This window comes from Alternaria metachromatica (genome assembly GCF_023757995.1).
Source record: "Alternaria metachromatica strain BMP 0045 chromosome Unknown scaffold_18, whole genome shotgun sequence".
In the NCBI taxonomy this organism is placed as follows: Eukaryota; Fungi; Ascomycota; class Dothideomycetes; order Pleosporales; family Pleosporaceae; genus Alternaria; species Alternaria metachromatica.
This window is the reverse complement of record NW_026055509.1, coordinates 537,290-555,193: the sequence shown is the minus strand read 5'-3', so window position 1 is coordinate 555,193 and position 17,904 is coordinate 537,290. Positions and strand designations below refer to the sequence as shown.

General features: G+C 54.2%; 5 protein-coding genes across 5 annotated transcripts; 1 reads left to right on the top strand and 4 right to left on the bottom strand.

Moving 5' to 3' along the window:
• Positions 1–2,905: 2,905 nt before the first annotated feature.
• J4E83_007424 (uncharacterized protein) lies at positions 2,906–5,471 on the bottom strand (the record flags this gene model as incomplete). The annotated part of the gene is made up of 4 exons (XM_049334328.1): positions 2,906–4,688; positions 4,732–4,749; positions 4,806–5,062; positions 5,274–5,471. The coding sequence occupies 4 exons, from the start codon at positions 5,469–5,471 to the stop codon at positions 2,906–2,908; spliced, it is 2,256 nt and encodes a 751-aa protein (XP_049186670.1).
• A 1,040-nt stretch (positions 5,472–6,511) lies between these two features.
• J4E83_007423 (uncharacterized protein) lies at positions 6,512–7,459 on the bottom strand (the record flags this gene model as incomplete). Its single annotated transcript, XM_049334327.1, has 2 exons — positions 6,512–7,161; positions 7,219–7,459. The coding sequence occupies 2 exons, from the start codon at positions 7,457–7,459 to the stop codon at positions 6,512–6,514; spliced, it is 891 nt and encodes a 296-aa protein (XP_049186669.1).
• A 494-nt stretch (positions 7,460–7,953) lies between these two features.
• On the top strand, positions 7,954–9,243 carry J4E83_007422 (uncharacterized protein; the record flags this gene model as incomplete). Its single annotated transcript, XM_049334326.1, has 1 exon — positions 7,954–9,243. One exon carries the CDS (start codon positions 7,954–7,956, stop codon positions 9,241–9,243), a length of 1,290 nt encoding a protein of 429 aa, XP_049186668.1.
• Positions 9,244–9,792: 549 nt separating this feature from the next.
• J4E83_007421 (uncharacterized protein) lies at positions 9,793–14,472 on the bottom strand (the record flags this gene model as incomplete). The annotated part of the gene is made up of 1 exon (XM_049334325.1): positions 9,793–14,472. The coding sequence occupies one exon, from the start codon at positions 14,470–14,472 to the stop codon at positions 9,793–9,795; it is 4,680 nt and encodes a 1,559-aa protein (XP_049186667.1).
• A 708-nt stretch (positions 14,473–15,180) lies between these two features.
• Positions 15,181–15,947, bottom strand: J4E83_007420 (uncharacterized protein; the record flags this gene model as incomplete). Its single annotated transcript, XM_049334324.1, has 2 exons — positions 15,181–15,463; positions 15,511–15,947. The coding sequence occupies 2 exons, from the start codon at positions 15,945–15,947 to the stop codon at positions 15,181–15,183; spliced, it is 720 nt and encodes a 239-aa protein (XP_049186666.1).
• Between the last annotated feature and the right edge of the window lie 1,957 nt (positions 15,948–17,904).

The following is a 17,904-nucleotide window of genomic DNA, read 5'->3' as shown; positions in this document are numbered from 1 at the left end:
TCTCTACGATACCCTGGGCCTTCGTGTCGCCGCTACCGATGGCTTGCTTTCGATTTCCTTCACTTGCGAATGTTTTCTGCGAATCTTTCCCGGTTACCGCGGATCGATGCGGAAATCTGGAATCTCATACCCCAATCAGCATATAGACAGCGACTGTTTTTTTGCGGATCTGCCTGTTTTCGAGCTCTTCTCGCATACGATACCCTTCGACGCACTCTTGTCGAGCTCGAACATAGATGGCAGGACCCTCGTCTTTCTCGCAAAGGCATGCATTACGAACATTTCACGACTTCGCTCTTCTGCAAGCATGCTGCTTGGGGAGCTATAGATTCTCGCTTTCCGAGTCTTCCACACGCGGATGACCTCTCTGAGCATTTCCTTATCTTACGACAAAAGCGGTTCCTTTTTTCCCGGTCATACCCCTCGACGACAACGTCTTTCTCGTCGTCCTTGCGTCTCTCGGTCTCTCCACACGCGGAGAGTAGCAGCATGACCCTGTTTTGGACGACGGAAAAGTTTACTGCATAGATGGCGTTCATGAAGGTCTAGCCACGACCCAACCTTTGTACGAAGGAAGATACCCCCGGTTCTTTGTGGTAACCATCATGGTGGCTGTCTTTCCAAGGCCAGCTCGGCGGTGGGATTTAAATGCTCGTTTTGGTTTGCATGCGCATATGCGGACCTGACCCCGTGACTTGGGTGGAAGGAATCTGATAAAAGTATAGTTTCGAGCAAATGATTAGTTACATAGACTAGTATGCGCTGCCAATATGCGTGGCCTATACAATGCATGCGATTTGATACTTGCATATATTTCTCCTCAGTTGCTTCACATTTATCATAATGTGACATTACGTGGCATCTTACCGTCCCTCAACTTGGCGTGGCTGTCTCCAGAACATTATATCACTTCATCATCTTAACTAGAACTGCTGTGCATGTCCCGCTATACATTGCCAACGCGGTAACCGTGAATCATTGAGACTTCACTAGTTGACGGAGACTGTTTCTTAGTCGCCACCGCCTCCCACCTGATTCCTGGCTCTATCGTCCTTACCCGGCGAGTTGAGGTCCATATCAGTCGCTCACGCGTCTACTTCTCTTGCCTTCCCAGACATCATCTGCGCCACACCATCCACTCTATTCTTCGCGCACCCTCCCACATAGCATCAGCATACTCGGCATCGAATACATCATTTTCTCTCACCCTAGACACCGTGCTGAGATCAACTCGCTTTCAGGAAGTCGGCCCATCATACCACAATGCCAGACCGCCTCGCAGGACACCCGTCCCTCCAAAAGACCCGTGACACCATCTCACGATGGGGACGATGGTGCGGCTCCCAGATATCAGACTGGACTGCGTTAGCGAGAGAAGAGATTGAAGCAGATTTGCGTCGTACCAAACCGTGGAACACAAGTCTCTAGGATTGCTTGAATCCGCTGCCCTTATGTAAGTCTTTCCACACTTGTTGGTATGAGGATGGGGATGACGAGAAAGATGGACTAACAAGTAGCGTAGGTATCGTCACGTTCTTCTGTCCTTGCGTCACTTGCGGAAAGACGTGGCATCGTCTTCACTACAATGGCGACATGAGTGGCTATGAGATTGTCAACGTGCCGGTACGCCATTTCCCTCCCTGACAAAGTTCCATCCAGCTTCGATTAGCGTCCCACACTATCCCACCGCATACTTCCTTCTCAGATCTCTGACTGACACTACCGGGAACAGTGCATAGCCTACGGCTACTCGTTCCTCTGCTGCACCCCGCTCGCCCACGGCTTCCTCGTCTGCGTCCCCTTCGCATGGCAAACCTATCGGATCCGCAAACTAGGCGACCTCGGCGGCACTTGTGTTGCCGATATACTCAAGACGTGGTTTTGCACGTGCTGCTCGCTGATCCAGAACGAGAAGGAATCGAAGTTGTTGATTGAAGGGCGTACAACGGGGTTTTGGGGTGGTGACGGCGCGGGTGCTGAGGGTGTTGTTGTGCGGCAACCAAATGGGGGGTTGGGGGAGGTGATGATTATGCCTATGGTGGTTGGAGGGGGGGTTAGTGGGCAGGGAGGAAATGTGACGACTACAGTTGGGGAATGTGCGGCGGTTTCTGAGCTTGCTGGCGAGACAGTGATTTGCTTTGAAGGAGAGGAAGATGATACAGAGGGAGCCACTGGGGTACAACCACATGTCGACGGAGCCACCGATCAACACACCCGCGTCGAACCGCATGTGCCAGTTGACACTTTCAGCGAACACAGTTCCCACTCAGAAACGGGCGACGAGGTCATGGAGCGCACCGTCGCATCCGAGGACTCCACCTTAGATCTGGCTGTGATGGCATTGCCTGCGACTCCACAGCACATCGCCTGTACGGCTCCTGCGCGAACGACTCAATCTGAGATACCCAGTCACCTGGACAAGTCCGAGAATGATTCGTATCCGGACCCGGCTAGCGAGCACACCTGTAACAACGGTGAAGCGGTGATGGCAGAATGATACTGGGTATGCTCTGTGCGAAGGATAGTTTTGCTAGAGTAGACTACGCTTGAAGAGCTTGGGAAGAGGGATGATGTGATGGGGTGTTGAACGGGTGGTCGGCAGAGGTGGATGGTGTCGCGTATTCCTATTCTGTCCCTACGTAGTCTTTTTTTTCCTTGCCCTAGTTAACGTCTTTGTGGTTTCAATGCATCGTTGTTATTTCCAAACTAATTCTCTGATTAATGCTTGTTTTGAGGAACTCGTCATGTTGATTTGCACGGTCGAAGATGGTAGAGAAGGTATGAAAGTGCGAGATACTTCTTCATTATGAATTCGTAAGTCATTATACAAGCAACTAATCCGTTAGGTACCTTGCGCTCAAGACCCCAAGATGGTGGCAAGATCAAATCATGCAATTCGTACATTCTACAGTCCGCTCAACCCATCCAACAATGCGGTCAACCCACCAACACCCAGCAACGCGCCCGCCGCGGCCTTCCTCCCTGTGTGACTTTTCTTACCATACTTGTCCCTTTCCCTCTCCTTCTCATACGCTCTACTCCTCGATTTGGATCTGCGCCGTCTTGGGCGTTCGAGCTCAGACTCGGATGTGGTAAAGTCGTCGTCATGTCGTCGGTTGCCGGCATAACTGGGGTTCATGTAGGATTGGCGGAGAGGTGAGGCTTGTACAGGGTAATTCTGGTTTTGGATTGGTGCATGTGGGGGCGCGGGTGCGTTTGCAAAAGGGGTGTTTGGAGGTGGTGGGTAGTATGGTGGTGCGTTCATCGGCTGGGATGGGTATCCGTTGGCTTGAGGTGGGTACTGTGGGATTCGTGGGGAATGAGGGCGTGGTGGTTGCTGAGGGGTATATTGACTGGGTACCGGTATCTGGAGATTTGGAGTGCGGGTGTTGGTCTTTTGTTGGGGTGGCGGTGGGACGAGTCCCGGTCCAGGCATTGAGAGTGATCGGTCTAGTGGGGGTGGCCCAGGCGGCGGTGCGTAGTGCATCATGTTCGTGCGATCAAGCGGGGGATGTGTGTTTCGCGGCACCGGTGTCCTGTCGCGGTCGAATGCGCTTCCTTTTAGAGCAGTAGGTGGCGGTGGGGCACGATGGAAAGATGATCTCCTGGCTTGTGGTTGTTGGGGTGGAGTCTGTGGTGCTGCTTTCCGGTAGATGTCAACGGTACGTTCAACAAGACGTTTGACTTGGTCAAACTGCAATGGACGTTCGATGCAGAAGCATGTCTCCCCTCTCGTTCTCCTACTATCCCTCCGCTCCTTTTGATATTGTGTAAACCTGAAACCTGCCTCTCGGATTGCTTCCTTGCACACCCAACTAGCCATGATCTCGGTCCAACTGCTACGTTCCAAATATGCAAGTGAATACGCTTGATCAGTATTCGAGCTGACTTGCTTGGCATCGACAAAGCGCCAGTAGTATTTGCGCGCACACAACTTCCAAGGTATTTCTAGATCGACTTCACTGTCTTCCTCTTTCGCTTCTACCGCGGCGGCAGCCTCGATGGGGAGACTACCTAGACTGGATCGGGGCGAAGCAGCTGTTTGCTGTTCATTTGTAGCAGGCATGCTCGCTTGTGATGTACGAGGTGTAGCGATCGGTGTTGGCGGTGCAGGCGGACCGTAATGCTTCTCCGGGTGTGGACTGGACAGGCTGCTGGCCTCAGTGAACAGCGGCTGTATGCTGCCCGACCTTTGTGTTCGCCGAGCGCCATCACCTGAAAGCTTTGATGTGCGGCTCTGCTCTTCTTCGCTATCTGACTCTACAGTAGCTTGTTGATACTCTTGTCTCTGCCTTTGTAGTTCACGTTCTTCGTCTCGTAAGCGGCGCTCAAATAGAGGCAGACTCGTCCATTGTTGTAGCAAGTGCTCGGCGCGCGAAGCCGATATACTGAAGACCGCAGGCAGACCATTCGCTTCGGTGTATACCGACGTGTCGAGGCTTCTCAGGTCCTCATCCTGATAAGATCGAAGGCTGGTCGGCCTAGGGCTTTCGCCATGCTCTGTGACAACTAAGCTCTGGGAACTGTCTGCCTCCATCAATAAGCGCGCATCAGACCGTGGCGATTGTTCGTAGAAGTTTGAAGCTGATAAGATGGATAGTTGTTGTTGAACAATGAGTGCCTCGAGTTGAATCTTTTCGTTGTCAACAAGTTTAGCGGCTTGTTGCGGAGATACCGTGGGACGTAACCTGAACGACTGTCAGCAGCATACTACTCCAAGCCAAGATGTACCTCAAGTAGAAGATAGAGCTATGCGGATGCGACTGGGTCAGAGGCCGAGTGCAGTGTAAGGATGTAAAACTTACTTTGACCACATTATAGTCTGTGCTGCATACAACGTCTGCAGTAGAACAGAGAGCGTCATACTCAGGGCTTCCAGGTGAGCTGTGAAATAGTCTAAGCTTGCCTTGGTCGAATGATCTAAACGGGGATGGCTGTGCTGAGTAGAGCGAACACTGTCTCTTCGGTCATGGAACTTGTCGTTCTCGATCGAGGTAGCCATCTCGACGCTGGTAAGCAAGTTCTGAGCCTGATCGATGGCATCGTCCAGGGTGTTGATGGCCTATATGAATGTCAGCGAGGGCGTCCACGACCTCATTTAACGAAGCATAAGCATTCGCTCCTCCTTGTCTAATGTCTTCAACTCCCTTGATCGGACAGAGCAGATTGGTGATTCCCAAAGTCTTTTTGGGATTATGCCAGTACAACACTCCGATCTTGGAATAGGCCATGCTTTCCCGTAATTGCAGCACGACTCGCGCGTCCTTACGTACCTCAGGTGACGGCAAACGATCGTCCTCTTTGATGATCGTCCCTAGCTGCTTGAGTATTGCAGCGAAACCATTTGTTTTGTTTGCAACGGCGACTAGGTCTTTCGCGGCCTCAGGCGACTCCACAGCAACGCCGTATAGCTTCAGCGCGAGAGCTGAGCTCCTCGACACCACCGGTAATATATCCGCAAGCACTGCCATGCTCCCGCTAGAAAATGCAATACCAGATTGGAAAAAAGAGACAAAAAGAGCAGTGTGGAGAATCGGAGACTTGGGAAAAAGGCACCCGCAGCGAAGAGAGTCGAAATCCTTCGATATGTGTTACCGACTAGCTAACCCTAGAGTCGTGTGAGGTCATAGTGTAGGAATTAATGCAGGGCGCTGGTTGACCGACGACTAAATCCGGCGAAGATCACGGCCTGGTGATTGGCCAAGATGCACGGCTGAAGGCAGGCGAGCACGCGAAGTGTTGAACTTGTGCAGAAGTTGCCGCAGGGCTGGGCGAAAATCAGTGCATTGTAAGCATGCAAGGCGGAGGCGGTGCGCTCTCGTCAGTGTTTCCAATAAATGTCCTTGGTTGTCCGCGCGTGGGAGGCCTCGAGGGATTTGGCCCTCAACTGGAACTCGACTACGTGTTGGCAGCCTTTGCTGTCGGTATACCTGTCCACATGCCTAGTCCGAAGTATGCGCGGACGTCTTCAGGTGTTGCGCGTCAACAGTTGACTAGAGGCGCGCCAACGGTGTGGCACAGGATGACGCCGGCTATACGGGCGCGAGTTGGCCACCTGATGATTTCCGAGGCTCAGGCTGAGAAGAGTGGACAAGCGCATCGCGAAAGTGTACTTTGAGTCTGCCTTGAGAGGCCGGCATCTGGTGGTGTGAGAAGACGATCCGGTGAAGATTTGAGGACGTGGTGGTGATCAGAGCCGGTTTGGGCCACTGGCAGTGGTGAGCTGCAGGCCAGTACATGTCGCGCCGTATCCCGTATAGCCTGCAATGGGAGAAGACAAGGCCTGGACAGCGTTCGGAATGGCATGCAGCTGCAGCGATGCCTGAGGGCGTTTGAATCATGGTGGTCAGTGAGCAAGTACAGACACATGTTCTTCACGGGCAAAGTGGGCGAGGTCGCACGTTGTTAGATGCCCGAGTCGACGCCCGGCGCCATGCATGCAGAGATGCCTTGACGTAGTTTCAAAATGTCTTGTACATATATGTCTACATGCAGTGTACAGGCCTAATTTCTAGGCGCCCATGAAAGATCGAGGGCTCTTGCTCTTCAGCGTTGTGTTCTGGCCGACAAAGTCCCAGTCAATCCTGTCCCACCACTGCTCGAGGAAGGCCCTCTTCCCGCGGACACCGTAGTCGTGCAGCCAGACGTGCTCCCACGTGTTGACGCACAGCAGCGGCACTACATCGACGCCGCCCAACGGCTTCTTGGGCTTCTGGTCCTGCTGCGCGGCCACGCCGAAGGAGCCCACCTTGTTCATGTTCTGGTACGAGTCGGCGTTGTGTGTGTTGAGGTCGTGGGACTGGCGCCTGTAGTGGGCGCCCGACAGAGGCGATCCGGCCAGGTAGGTGGGCAGGATGCGCAGAGTGCCGCCCAGGCTGTTGTCGTTGGTCTGGACGAGCCAGACAAAGCCGGGGCCGAACATGGACTCGGCGGTGGCGAGGAAGGTGTCGCGCAGGGTGTCGAGCGAGGTGAAGTGCCTGTTGATGTGGGCGTGGAGGTCTTTGGACGGCTGGGCGTGCACGTCGGGGTTGGTGTTGAGGCCGCGGAAGAAGAAGTGGTTGTTGAAGGCCATGCTGGCGATGTTGAAGGCGTAGGCCTTGGTCGGGTCGCGGGCGAAGTCGACGACGAGGGCCTTGGCCTCCTGGTTCTCCCACGGCGTACCTGCAGAGCGACGTTAGCCTGTGGCAGCGCCCTGGACGCGGCGGGGCGCTGGCGTACCGGCGGTGGATGCATTCAGCTCGTCGACGATGTGGCCCTGGTACTCGGTGTAGGCGGTGCGGAAGCCCGTGGGCGAGAGCACGCCCGGGATGCCGTTCTGCTCGAGCTGGGCGTGGTTGTCCAGCGGGGGCACTGTGTAGAGGCTGCGGGCGGCGGGCGGCGGCCGTCTCCACGACACCCTCGACGCCCCGGCTGCAGACTGCATGGCTCCCGGCCGGCGGGCCAGACAGCGTGTAATCATCATGTGTGCTGTCGTTACGGGCGGCGGGCGAACTGGAGTCGGCAGCCCGTTGCTCGCTGCTCATCTTTTTCCGGCCTCTGCATCGTCGCGCTAGCCCCCGCCCAATCACGACGCGCCGAGCTCCAAGCGCCCGCGTCACTCGTTTCACCCACTCGCCTGCTTGTCCACGCAGAGCCACACAAGCACCGCAGTCACCTGCCACCAGACGCTGCTAGCCAGACCCTCCGCCCACCATACAATGCCTCTTGTCCACTCGGCGCCTCGGCTGCCTCTATTCTCAGAACACTCTCGCCGTGAGGAACGTCACTCGCGGCTCCTCGAGTCTAGCTCGTGCAGGTAGATATACCCAAGGTAGGCCGTGTCTTTGTCTGTTCCGTTGTTCCTACTCTGCTTCCGTATCGCTCTCTCATTTCTTTGTTTCATTCCGAGTCACTTGAGGTTCGCAGGCCCGACCTCTTCAACCTAATACCGCCATCACCTCCATCTCCACCACCATGGCTCCAGTCACACCCTCTCCCAGGCTCTCGAGGATATCCCTCGCCTGCCTTTTCCTATCCCTCATCCCCACGGCACACGCGTCCAGTCTCTTCCTCCGCCAAGCAGAAACATGTGGAGGGAGCGCAGGCCTCCAACAGTGCGGATCCGACTTCCCTTCCTCTTTCTGCTGCCCCAAAGACTCAACCTGCATGTCTCTCAACGGCGGAGACATACAATCAGTCATCTGCTGTCCGTCCGGCTCGGACTGCGCCTACATCCAGCCCACCACCTGCGACACCACGCAGCTGAACGCGACGCTCCATCCCGACAACCAGATGCATCTCTCAGAGACCGACGGCATTGACCTGCCCAAATGCGGCGACAAGTGCTGTTCGTTGGGCTACACGTGCCAGGGCACTATGTGCGCCAAGGACACCTCGCCATCGTCATCGCCGTCCCCAACGTCAACCGCAAACCCGACACCCTCCTCCACCAGCCCGGCGTCCGCCTCCCAAACCTCCGACTGCTCAGCCACCGCACCCGTCCAAACCAAGCAGGGCTTCGACGGCCGGTCCTTCGCAGCTGGCTTCTTCCCCGGCATAGTCATCGGCGCCCTCAGCACCCTCGCCCTGATCTGGATCATCAAGAAAAGGCGCGAGTCACAATCTAAAGAGCGCTACTCCGGCGACTTCGGCCATGTAGCACGCCAAATCAGCGACCCAATCTACGACCCCCAGCACGCCGCCCGGACCGACTTCATGCGCCGGGGCAGCCACTCCGCGCATTCGAGCCCCAACTCCACCGACCGAATCGTCCGAGGCATGAAGGAAACAAACGCCAACCCGCCCGTCCACGGCTTTACCCCCAGGATAAAAAGCATGTGGGACCGTACCCCCAAACTGAATTTTGGCTTCACGGGCGGTCTCCCAGCAAACCCTGCACCTCTCCACCCTCCTCCCGTGCGCGCAGGGAACTACACAGATCCGTACCAGACCCCGCCTCCCAAGCCCAAACGCATTCATTCTGCTAGTCGGCGCTCGAGTTCCCTCCGTACCAGCACGCAGACATTCAACACACAGCAAGGGCAACAGCGTCCGAATGTCGCGCGCAGCGGCAGTTCGGAGACCATTGATGTCTTGATGCCAGCACCGAGTTTCCTGGCGCCTCCACAGGCACCTGGTATGCGGCGCGACAATCGCTTCACGGCAGACTCGGCGAACACTACGTTCACGAAGCTCATGGAGCGGGCCGGGTTTGATGAAGGTGGGCGCCAGGAGGTGAGGGAGTGGAGGACGCCTAGAGTGTAGGCGCTGCAACACCTTGTTTCGGTTGGTCGGTCCAGTCATGTGATGCTTTTTCTCTTCTCTTCGTACATATATTCTTCCCCTCTTTGCTACTACTCCCCTTTTCTTGTTAGCGCTGGCGTTTCGGACCTTCTTTATCCTGGGCTGGCATCCTCACTGCATCTGCGTTTGCATTTGGTTCCGGCGTTTGTGTCTCTTTTTAGCATGATACCACATAGGCAGGCCTTTAGTCGCTCTCTACGAGCTATTCCTCTTACTGATCAAATATGAAAACCACCATTGCAATCTTCAGCCATGCTTCGATGTGGAATGTCTAGTCCAATGTTCGTCCATCACTGTCAAACGCTATGATGTAACTCGTGTCAACACATGTACGAGCTGTGTTCTAATCATATTATTCGGCGAGTATAAGACCCATGCACGCCTAGGTGCATTTTGTCATCCTTTCAATATATATACATCTTTGTATCTCATTCGTGTAGATCTCATCAAGTACGCCTCGAGTATATGAATACAGCTACCCAGTACCACGCTATTGCAATACTGACATGATTACCTCAAGGGATGTGCTACATAATCGGGGGCCAATGGCGCCAAACGTTCTTGCCTCGATCGGGCAGCTGCGGGAAGATCAAAAGTTGGCGTATTGTTTACAAGGATTGGTAAAGTTTGAACCGCACCCTGTTCCAACGTGCCCGAATGCGCAGTCGACGACGCGCCACGGGGACCTGCATCTGGCGATCCCATGATCCTCGCCTCTGCTGCCTGCGCCCTTAGTTCACGGCCAACCTCCCTCTCCACTATAGGTTTCGCCGCTTTCCGCTGCTTGCCAAAAAGACAGTGCCACAAGTCGTCTTCCTTGACAATCTCTCCTTCGCCCTTCTTGCGCAGGAGCTGTTTGACAGGCGCAGCTTGGAGTTCAGCCGAGTTCGCAGCGTCCAGTGTCTGTTCTTTGATAGCGGGAGTAGTGGGATTAGACTGCATGGGTGTTTTCGACAATGTGTTGTTGCTGATATGCTCGAGGCGGCGGGCAACAGAGATATCGTAGATGGCTTCTTCGACTGTGTTGCTGATAAGGTACATAAAAACCGTCGTGGGTCGTTCTTGCCCGATTCGGTGGACGCGGTTGATGGCTTGGAGTTCGATCGCGGGGTTGATGAGCGGTTCGCAGAGGAAGACGTAGGTAGCGTTTACAAGACTTAGGCCTGAAGAATCGGTTTTTGCATCCAGGAGCAAACACTCGACACTGGGATCTAGCTTGAACTCCCGGATGCCGTTCTTGTCAGTGATACTGCTGGCACCAATCTTCCACTTTTTCAGCGCTTCGTAGAGCACTTCGAGGAAGTCGCCAAACTGGGAGAAGATGATGGACTTCGCACCAGGGTCGTTGTTGCGGATCCAGATCAAATGACGCGCGATCATATCTACCTTGGTGCCGTATGAGCCTTCCAGGTCGATCATCTTGATCTCTTTCATAGTTGAGTCAGACAGGTCAGAGTAGATGGACGTGGTGGACGTGGTGGACGAAGAGCCTGGCGTAGAAGCATGCGTCCGACTGGCAGCTGCGTCTATCTCTTCTTTCGCTCTGATTTCGGTCGGTTTGAAGACAATATCCTTGAAGTCAGACGAGCCCAACTTCTGCTTACAGGTTGGGCAGGTCCGATGTGCCTGCCACCATTGATTGATGCACTCTTTGCAGTACTTGTGACCGCAAGCCGTCAAGACTCCGATCTCAATGTCTTCCCTACAAATGATACATTCGGCTGTCGTCTCCTTCAGATTTTCACTCCGGAGATGCTTCAGATATGTGCACTTTGTTTTGAAGCCATTGGCGTTGTTCTCGCGTTTCTCTCGCAAGTCGTCGGTTCTATCAAACTCGCGCTGGTCGAATCTGCTGTCTAGCGTCTCCTTGTACTTTGCGACGGTATCGGAGATATGTTGAAACTGCCGATAGTACTCTAGACGTTGGTTCATGGTGCCTCGATACAGTTCCTGCTCTTTCTCAAGTTCAGTGATAACCTTTGCCTGTTCTGTGACTATAGCCTGAACCTTAGTGATGTGCGTCTGAAGGATTTCGAGCTCGGAAGAAGCGCGGACATCACCACTGTTCGCTTTCCATTGCAGAGTAGTCATCAAGGAGCGAATACTAGAGATAACGCCCCTCAAAGATCCAGCCCGGAGTTTCGCTTGCAGTTCGCGTCGTCTCCTGACAACTTCAAGCACAAGTTGAGGTGCGTGACCGCGATCGCCTTCGTCGTTGTCTTTCCTCAGGGCTTGCTTTTCGGCAGCCCTAAGCTCGTGTTCGACAAGAGTGTCCTGTAGACCGTTTACAGCAGCGTTGCGGTCTGCGACAAGTGTTCGAAGAGCCATGATGTAAACGTATAGCTCATCCTGGGCCTTGAGCGAGTCATCGTATTCTTCTCCTGTCAACTCTTTGTCGTCTTCGTCATCAACCAAGCGCGTAAGAAGAATGTCAATAACTCTTGTGCGCCAAGCGTGTATCTGCTGAGCTTGCTCATTCAAATAATCACTGATGTTGTCCATCGTGTCAAAAATCTTTCGCGCTTCAATACCCCCAAGACCTGGGAGGTCAGCGATCGTAGGCAATTGGAGAGGCGTTTTGGTATTGACTTTGGCCATTTGCTGCTGCGCTTTACTCTTCGATCCCTCCAGCAGCTCATGGCGAATGGCCCTGGCCGCCTCGTAGTAAGATGTCTCAGACTCGTCCCACTCGCGCCACCTATCCGATCCTGGGTCCGTGTTGTACATTCGCAATTCTTTTCTCTGATGGAACGAAGTGGCGCTGAAGAACTGAGCGGCATGCTGAAGCTCCAGAAATGACCGTAGCGATTTACGCAGAATCGGGATACGGCCCATCTTATCTGCAGCTACATCTTGCTCTTCATCAGCCTCACGAAGGTCAGCTGTAGATGCGCGGCCCAGCTTCTGCTGCTCCGCGCGTAGCTCGCCTCTGCATATCTTGATATATGTCTCTGCTTCTTCTCGGGCTTTGTAGTAGTACTCAAGTGCGTGTACTGGATCTTCGGAATAAGCATGAATGTGACCCATCTTGATCAGACATAGAATCATTTCGCGAGCCTCTGACTTCCATTTGGTGTCGTTCTGCTCAATCATGACCTCCAGAACTTCGTGTACGGTGCGCAAAGCCGCCTTCTTTCCACCCAAGGCTCTTTGATTCTTTCGACCCACGTTTGCATGGAGACACGTCTGGCGCAGCCTGACCAGCCATTCCCGCATGCGCTCGACAACCTGGGGATGGGTCTCGTCGCGACCTTCTTCCAAGGGCTGCCCTTCAGGTGTGAGCCAACATGCATCACACATTTGACGCATCATTTCGCTGTAGTTCTGTTCCTCGATAGTTGTGAAAGGAACTGTAATGACAACGCGTTTCTGAGGCGGTATCTGAAGGTCATCGCGAACTCTGTCCTTGGTATGCCGTAGGGCAATCTCGCTGAAAATGCTCTTGAACGACGCTTTGTCGAGGCGATTCCAGATGGCCTCGTGGTTTACAAATGTGTCACATCTGAGGAAGATCAAAAGCCCACGTAGATCCTGGACGTCCTTGCGAAGAGGAGTGCCGGAAACTGCCCAGGCGTTACACCGCGGAATGATCCGCGCTACTTGGGCGGCCTGACTGACCCCACGCTCCACCATTTGCGCTTCGTCTAGGCAGACTCTCCACCAGGAGATGCCGACGAGAGGGCTAGTGCGACGCTCGTGGCGTTTGGGGCGTCGAGAGCTGCGCTCCGGGGGAGGTACAGCGTGATGAATCTCTTTCGAGAGCACATGATACGTCGTTAGCACTACGTCGTATTGCAGGAGATGCTCAATGGTAGATGGTGCATGGACACTCTTTGGTGCAGTCGGAGGTGGGAGACCCTTGTAATGGCAGACTTTGAGATCAGGGGCGTGAGTGCGCAATTCGCTCATCCACTGTTCTAGGATCGAAGGTGGAGTGATGATCAACGTAGCACCTGAGGGCTTAACTTCAGCTTCAGTGTATACGTCGTAGACGTTTCCTTTGGGGATGTCTCGCTTGTGATGGGATATGAGTGCGATTAGCTCGACTGTTTTACCTAAGCCCATCTCTTCGGCGAGTATGCCGCCGCGCAGTGACCGCAGAGCGTCGTCCTTGGCTGCATCTATATTTGTAACAATAGAGCCTCGGAGATAGCTGACATAGCACGGTGTTCCCAGGGCGTCTTGAGTCTGCCTGAACGATGCTGGTGGCGAACTGTTGACGAATGGCTCGAGCAGCCCAGAGGATGAGAATGCAACGCCTTCTCGACGCAAGAGCCAATCAACGGTCCTCTCTTGGAAAGGTAGAAGCTTGGTCTCGAGCAAACTCTGTTTGATGCGTGGGGAGACATCCATGTCTGCTGCTGGCACATGAACCGAAGTGTAGAAATCAGACAAAGTCCATTTCTTGTCGCCTCTTGTAAACTCGTCAGTCATGTAGACGCGGAGAAGACTCAGATCCGCGGCCATATAATGGTGTGTGACGGCTAGGTCCTCAACCACTGACATGCCCAAGGTCCACCGTATCTCGACAACCAATTTGTGTATACTGCGTCCCTCACCGGGCGCGTACAGCTGACAGCGACAGAAAGCTGCTCGAGACGCGGGTTTGGTGTTCTTGCCTCGACGCATAGTAGCAAATGTAGTGACGGTCCGAAGGTGGGGCAGGATCGAGTCTGCGAAGGCGGAAGAGGTTGTGGCGGCCAGGTCAAGTCCCGTTCTATCGACCACGTTTCGGAGTCTAATTTGCAGGGTCTCTTTTGCCCGATCCCTGTGGCACGATTCGAGTTCTAGAGGTATGGAATCTTGCGGTGTGGCTGAGGCGTCCGTCGTGTCCATGAAGTCTGGCGAAGGAAGAGGCATGTTCTGCATACGGGTCAGTCCAGCATCACAGATGTTGGCCAGCCCACTAACCAAGTCAATAGATACTCTGGCCAAGACGATACTATCTTTTGCGTCTGCGTCCGCCCGCCAAGGCACGGAGATAGCCCTGCCATCACCAGTTTTACGTCGCTTGGGCGACGGCTCTTGCTCCGTATGCGCAGGCGCTTTGAACCAGTCTTGCATAGTACGTATGCAGTCCGAGGCATCTTGCGCCGGCAGTGATGGCGGCCCACGGCATCTCGAGAGGCCGCTCGCAGGCACCGGATATGCGCAGAGGAGCTCAGCACTGCCCTCTAGAGCAACAACCATGGCGGCAGAGTGGGCGCGTGTGCGGGGAACAAGTTGTGGTGTAATGAGGGACTGGGCGAAGACGGGCGTGGGCGGATATCCGTAATCGCCGATGCGCCAAGACAGGTGGAGACCAGGGTCCCCACAACCAGGCATCAGTCCCACCATTCAATCCTACCCCAGACACGGGTCTGCTTCGCGCACACATATGACAAGTTGCGAGGAGAGAATGTAGAGGCTCGGCTTTGCGCCAAAATTGACCACCTAATCAGCACCGGCTAATGGTACCGTGTCTGTTACTAGTCAAACTATTACGAGCTCCCATTGTTCCTGCATCAACTACTTTGGCTCCCCTGACCTTTCCCAACATACGCTACTGTAGCTGCGATGTTGCAGCGACTGCGTTGCTTCCTCAGGACAGGACGTGCATGACCCTCAAGTCGAACTGAGCGCACCCTTAGCAAACTAACCAGGTAGTGTATCCCGGTCTGCCATGTCCGTCTTTGCGAGCTTGCGTGGTAGTAGACTACAAGGGAGCAGTCTTTGGCGCCGCATTTCCGCTCGTAGACGGCATTGCAAGTCCAGTCTGGATGGGTGCAGGCTGCCATGTTTGAGCCTTTGCTTCAAACCCGTCCTTCTCAACGATGTTGACATCCCTAAGTGCAAGTATAAGCATAGTTCCAGTGCTGCATCGCATCAAGTCCAAGAAGAAAATCCAGTAGCAAGTATTTACTCCGTAGCCAGCACTTTCTTGATCGGTTCTGCAGCCTCGATGAACTTCTCGACCATGGTGTCCAGCTTGGTGAGATCGTCCTTGCCCTTCTTAACCTCCGCAATGAGCTTTTGCTTCTGCTTCAGCTTCTCCTGCCGCGCTTCCTCGAGCTTGAGACGGACTTGGTGTTCGTGCTCGATGCGCGCCGTCATGAGGTCGTGTTCATTCGAATCTTGGTGCTCGGGGAACTGCTCGAGGAACTGCTCGCGGGGGATGAGTGGTAGCTTCATGTATTTGTGGCTACACAATAGTTAGCGATGGACGCAGTTTTCCACGCGAAGACGCACTCGTAGTTTTCAGCAGCAGAGATCTCGGATCGTAGCGACTGCTCCTCATACTTGAGGTTGTGGAGACCCAGAATGAGCGCATCGTTCACCGCCCTGTCATCGGAGGTCTTCGACTTTTCCTCGCGCACTTTCAGCACGCTCTGCCGGTACAAGGTCTTGACAATCGACAGTTGCGCGCGGATGTACTTCTCCCGCTTCTCTATGTCTTGTGTGGCTTTCTTCTCCTTGTCAATATCCTCGCGCGAACCTGGCTTCGTATTCTTCGGGTGGGCGAGCTGGTAGTCTACAAGCTCGTTGATGAGCTTCTTGAGGTTTTGCACTTCGTTGTACAAACGCGCGTTATGCGGCGTCTTGATGAGATCAGCGATATTGAAGGTGGAGAGATCCGTAGGCATCGCGTCACTAGCCGGCGCGACTGGAGGCTGATGTCCGCTCATATTGGAAGCCTTTGCAGGGTGTGGTCGCGGGTGTTGGCGCGCTCGAAGAAAGGCGCGCCTGCTTGGCATTCGGCTCGGGCTCCAGTATCACGTGATCTCGTTGAGCCTGGGTACAGCTCCTACCACCTGAGCCACGCCTGTTTCTACCAACGACGCCACAATTAGGCTGAACTCTCGGAAAATACACTAGGTCCCCAATGCATTGTCTGAGATATCGAATACGCCACGTCTGATCGATCTCGGTAAGCAGTGCGCAGTGTGGAGAGATGAGATGCGTACCAGACCTCGGGATCCTGGCTCATTCGATCCCACAGGGCGCCACATATATCCTCGCCTATCATCCTGACGCATCGTGAAGGGATGTTCACATTGAGCACATCGCGCATCAGATCGATCGTACTCAGCGCACTGATCAGCCGTTCAATCCAAGTACTAGCATCGAGCAGTTCCAGGAATCCAAACATGCATACCCTGATTGAGCGGACTTAGGCCCACCCTTCGTCAGCTCAAGGAATCTGGTATTGGGTTTTGCAATGCACAATCTTCTCTCGCGGGCTACATCAAAGCTATCGCAATCATGCCGTATACCAGAATACAAGCTCAAGCACCAGCCCGGACCGCGTTTTGAGTCAAAGGAGTACTCTTTTGCTTCCTCCTGCGGGCTGAAGGAATACGTGTAGAAGTTGTGGACTATCACGAGGATGCTGCAAGAGCTACACCCGACTACCAGGAACCGATTGCACGCACTGCAGAATGACAAGCCTTAGCCATTCTGTTTGTGGTGCCGACGCGGTCGCTACCTTACGACATACTCGCCAAGTGGGAGAACTCCGTGCTTCCGATGCCAACTGACTCACTTCAAGTCGTCATGCTCAACCCTTCCTCAGAACTTCATCTCCGATCTTGCATAGCCGTGCCGCCCCATGCTACGCTTGTCCTTCTACAAAAGAACGTGTTCTGACAGAGACAAAATCCTTCGCGAATGCATTCCGCCCAAGTTGGCGTCTCATGGAAAAGATTACTAGTCCGCACATCGGCGAGAACATTGTACACCCGACAAAGTCCAAGGTCACTAGCAAAAACGGCGAAGTGCGCAAGAACGGCCCAGAATCCTCCCCTCGCAGGTACTGGGCGTTCTACCAATAGCGCGGTCGCGGCACGTGCTAGCGTCGTGTTAGGCGTACCTAGGATCTGAGCCTGAGATGAGTAATTGCGGAGGATTTGCATGACTGCAGACGCCCAAGGTTTGCAATTCCATGAAGATCATCGCAACGCTCATATTCCGAGCCACTGTCAACGCCTCATTTCAAAACGGCCTGAAACGTCGAGAGACCTTGGACTGGGTACAGACGCGGCTCGCTAGGAGCCTCTTGATCAGCAAGCTGCCGGAAGTCATCATCCTCGGCAAGAGCTCGCAACGTGCTTGGCTGAAAATCTGGTACTAGTGAGCCAGTCTTTGCCCTTTTGTATCTTGCATCATTGCGAAACTTAGTTGGGGACCAATCATAGCGGACGTCCACGAAAGATATCTTTACGGCTCCCACGCGCTCAATAGTTGGCTAGACTTTCCACTACCCTTGTGGATGGAGGGAGTTAGCTCCACTCCTGTATCGTTCAATTTTGTCACTTGTCATTTGTCCAGACGGAATTTTCGAGGATGGCGGAGGCATGTCCGAAGAGATCAGGTCTCGCTGCGGCTGTTGGTGGCACCAGCCTTAGATCGATCTTGTGCGGCACAGCTAGCAATACGATTCCGAAGCCAGGGGTAGACGAGGTTTCAACGAAGCTTCGGCGACCCTTCTGGCAATCCCTGGCGCAGCGAGACGCCTCTTTTCATGGGGCAACGAGCTTTGGATGCCCCGAACTTCACCTCTAGCGGAACGGCGTACCATCCACTCAAATGATGTGTCTCGGGCCGTGCGGCCTAAAGGTAGTCTGCGTACGTACACTGCACGCA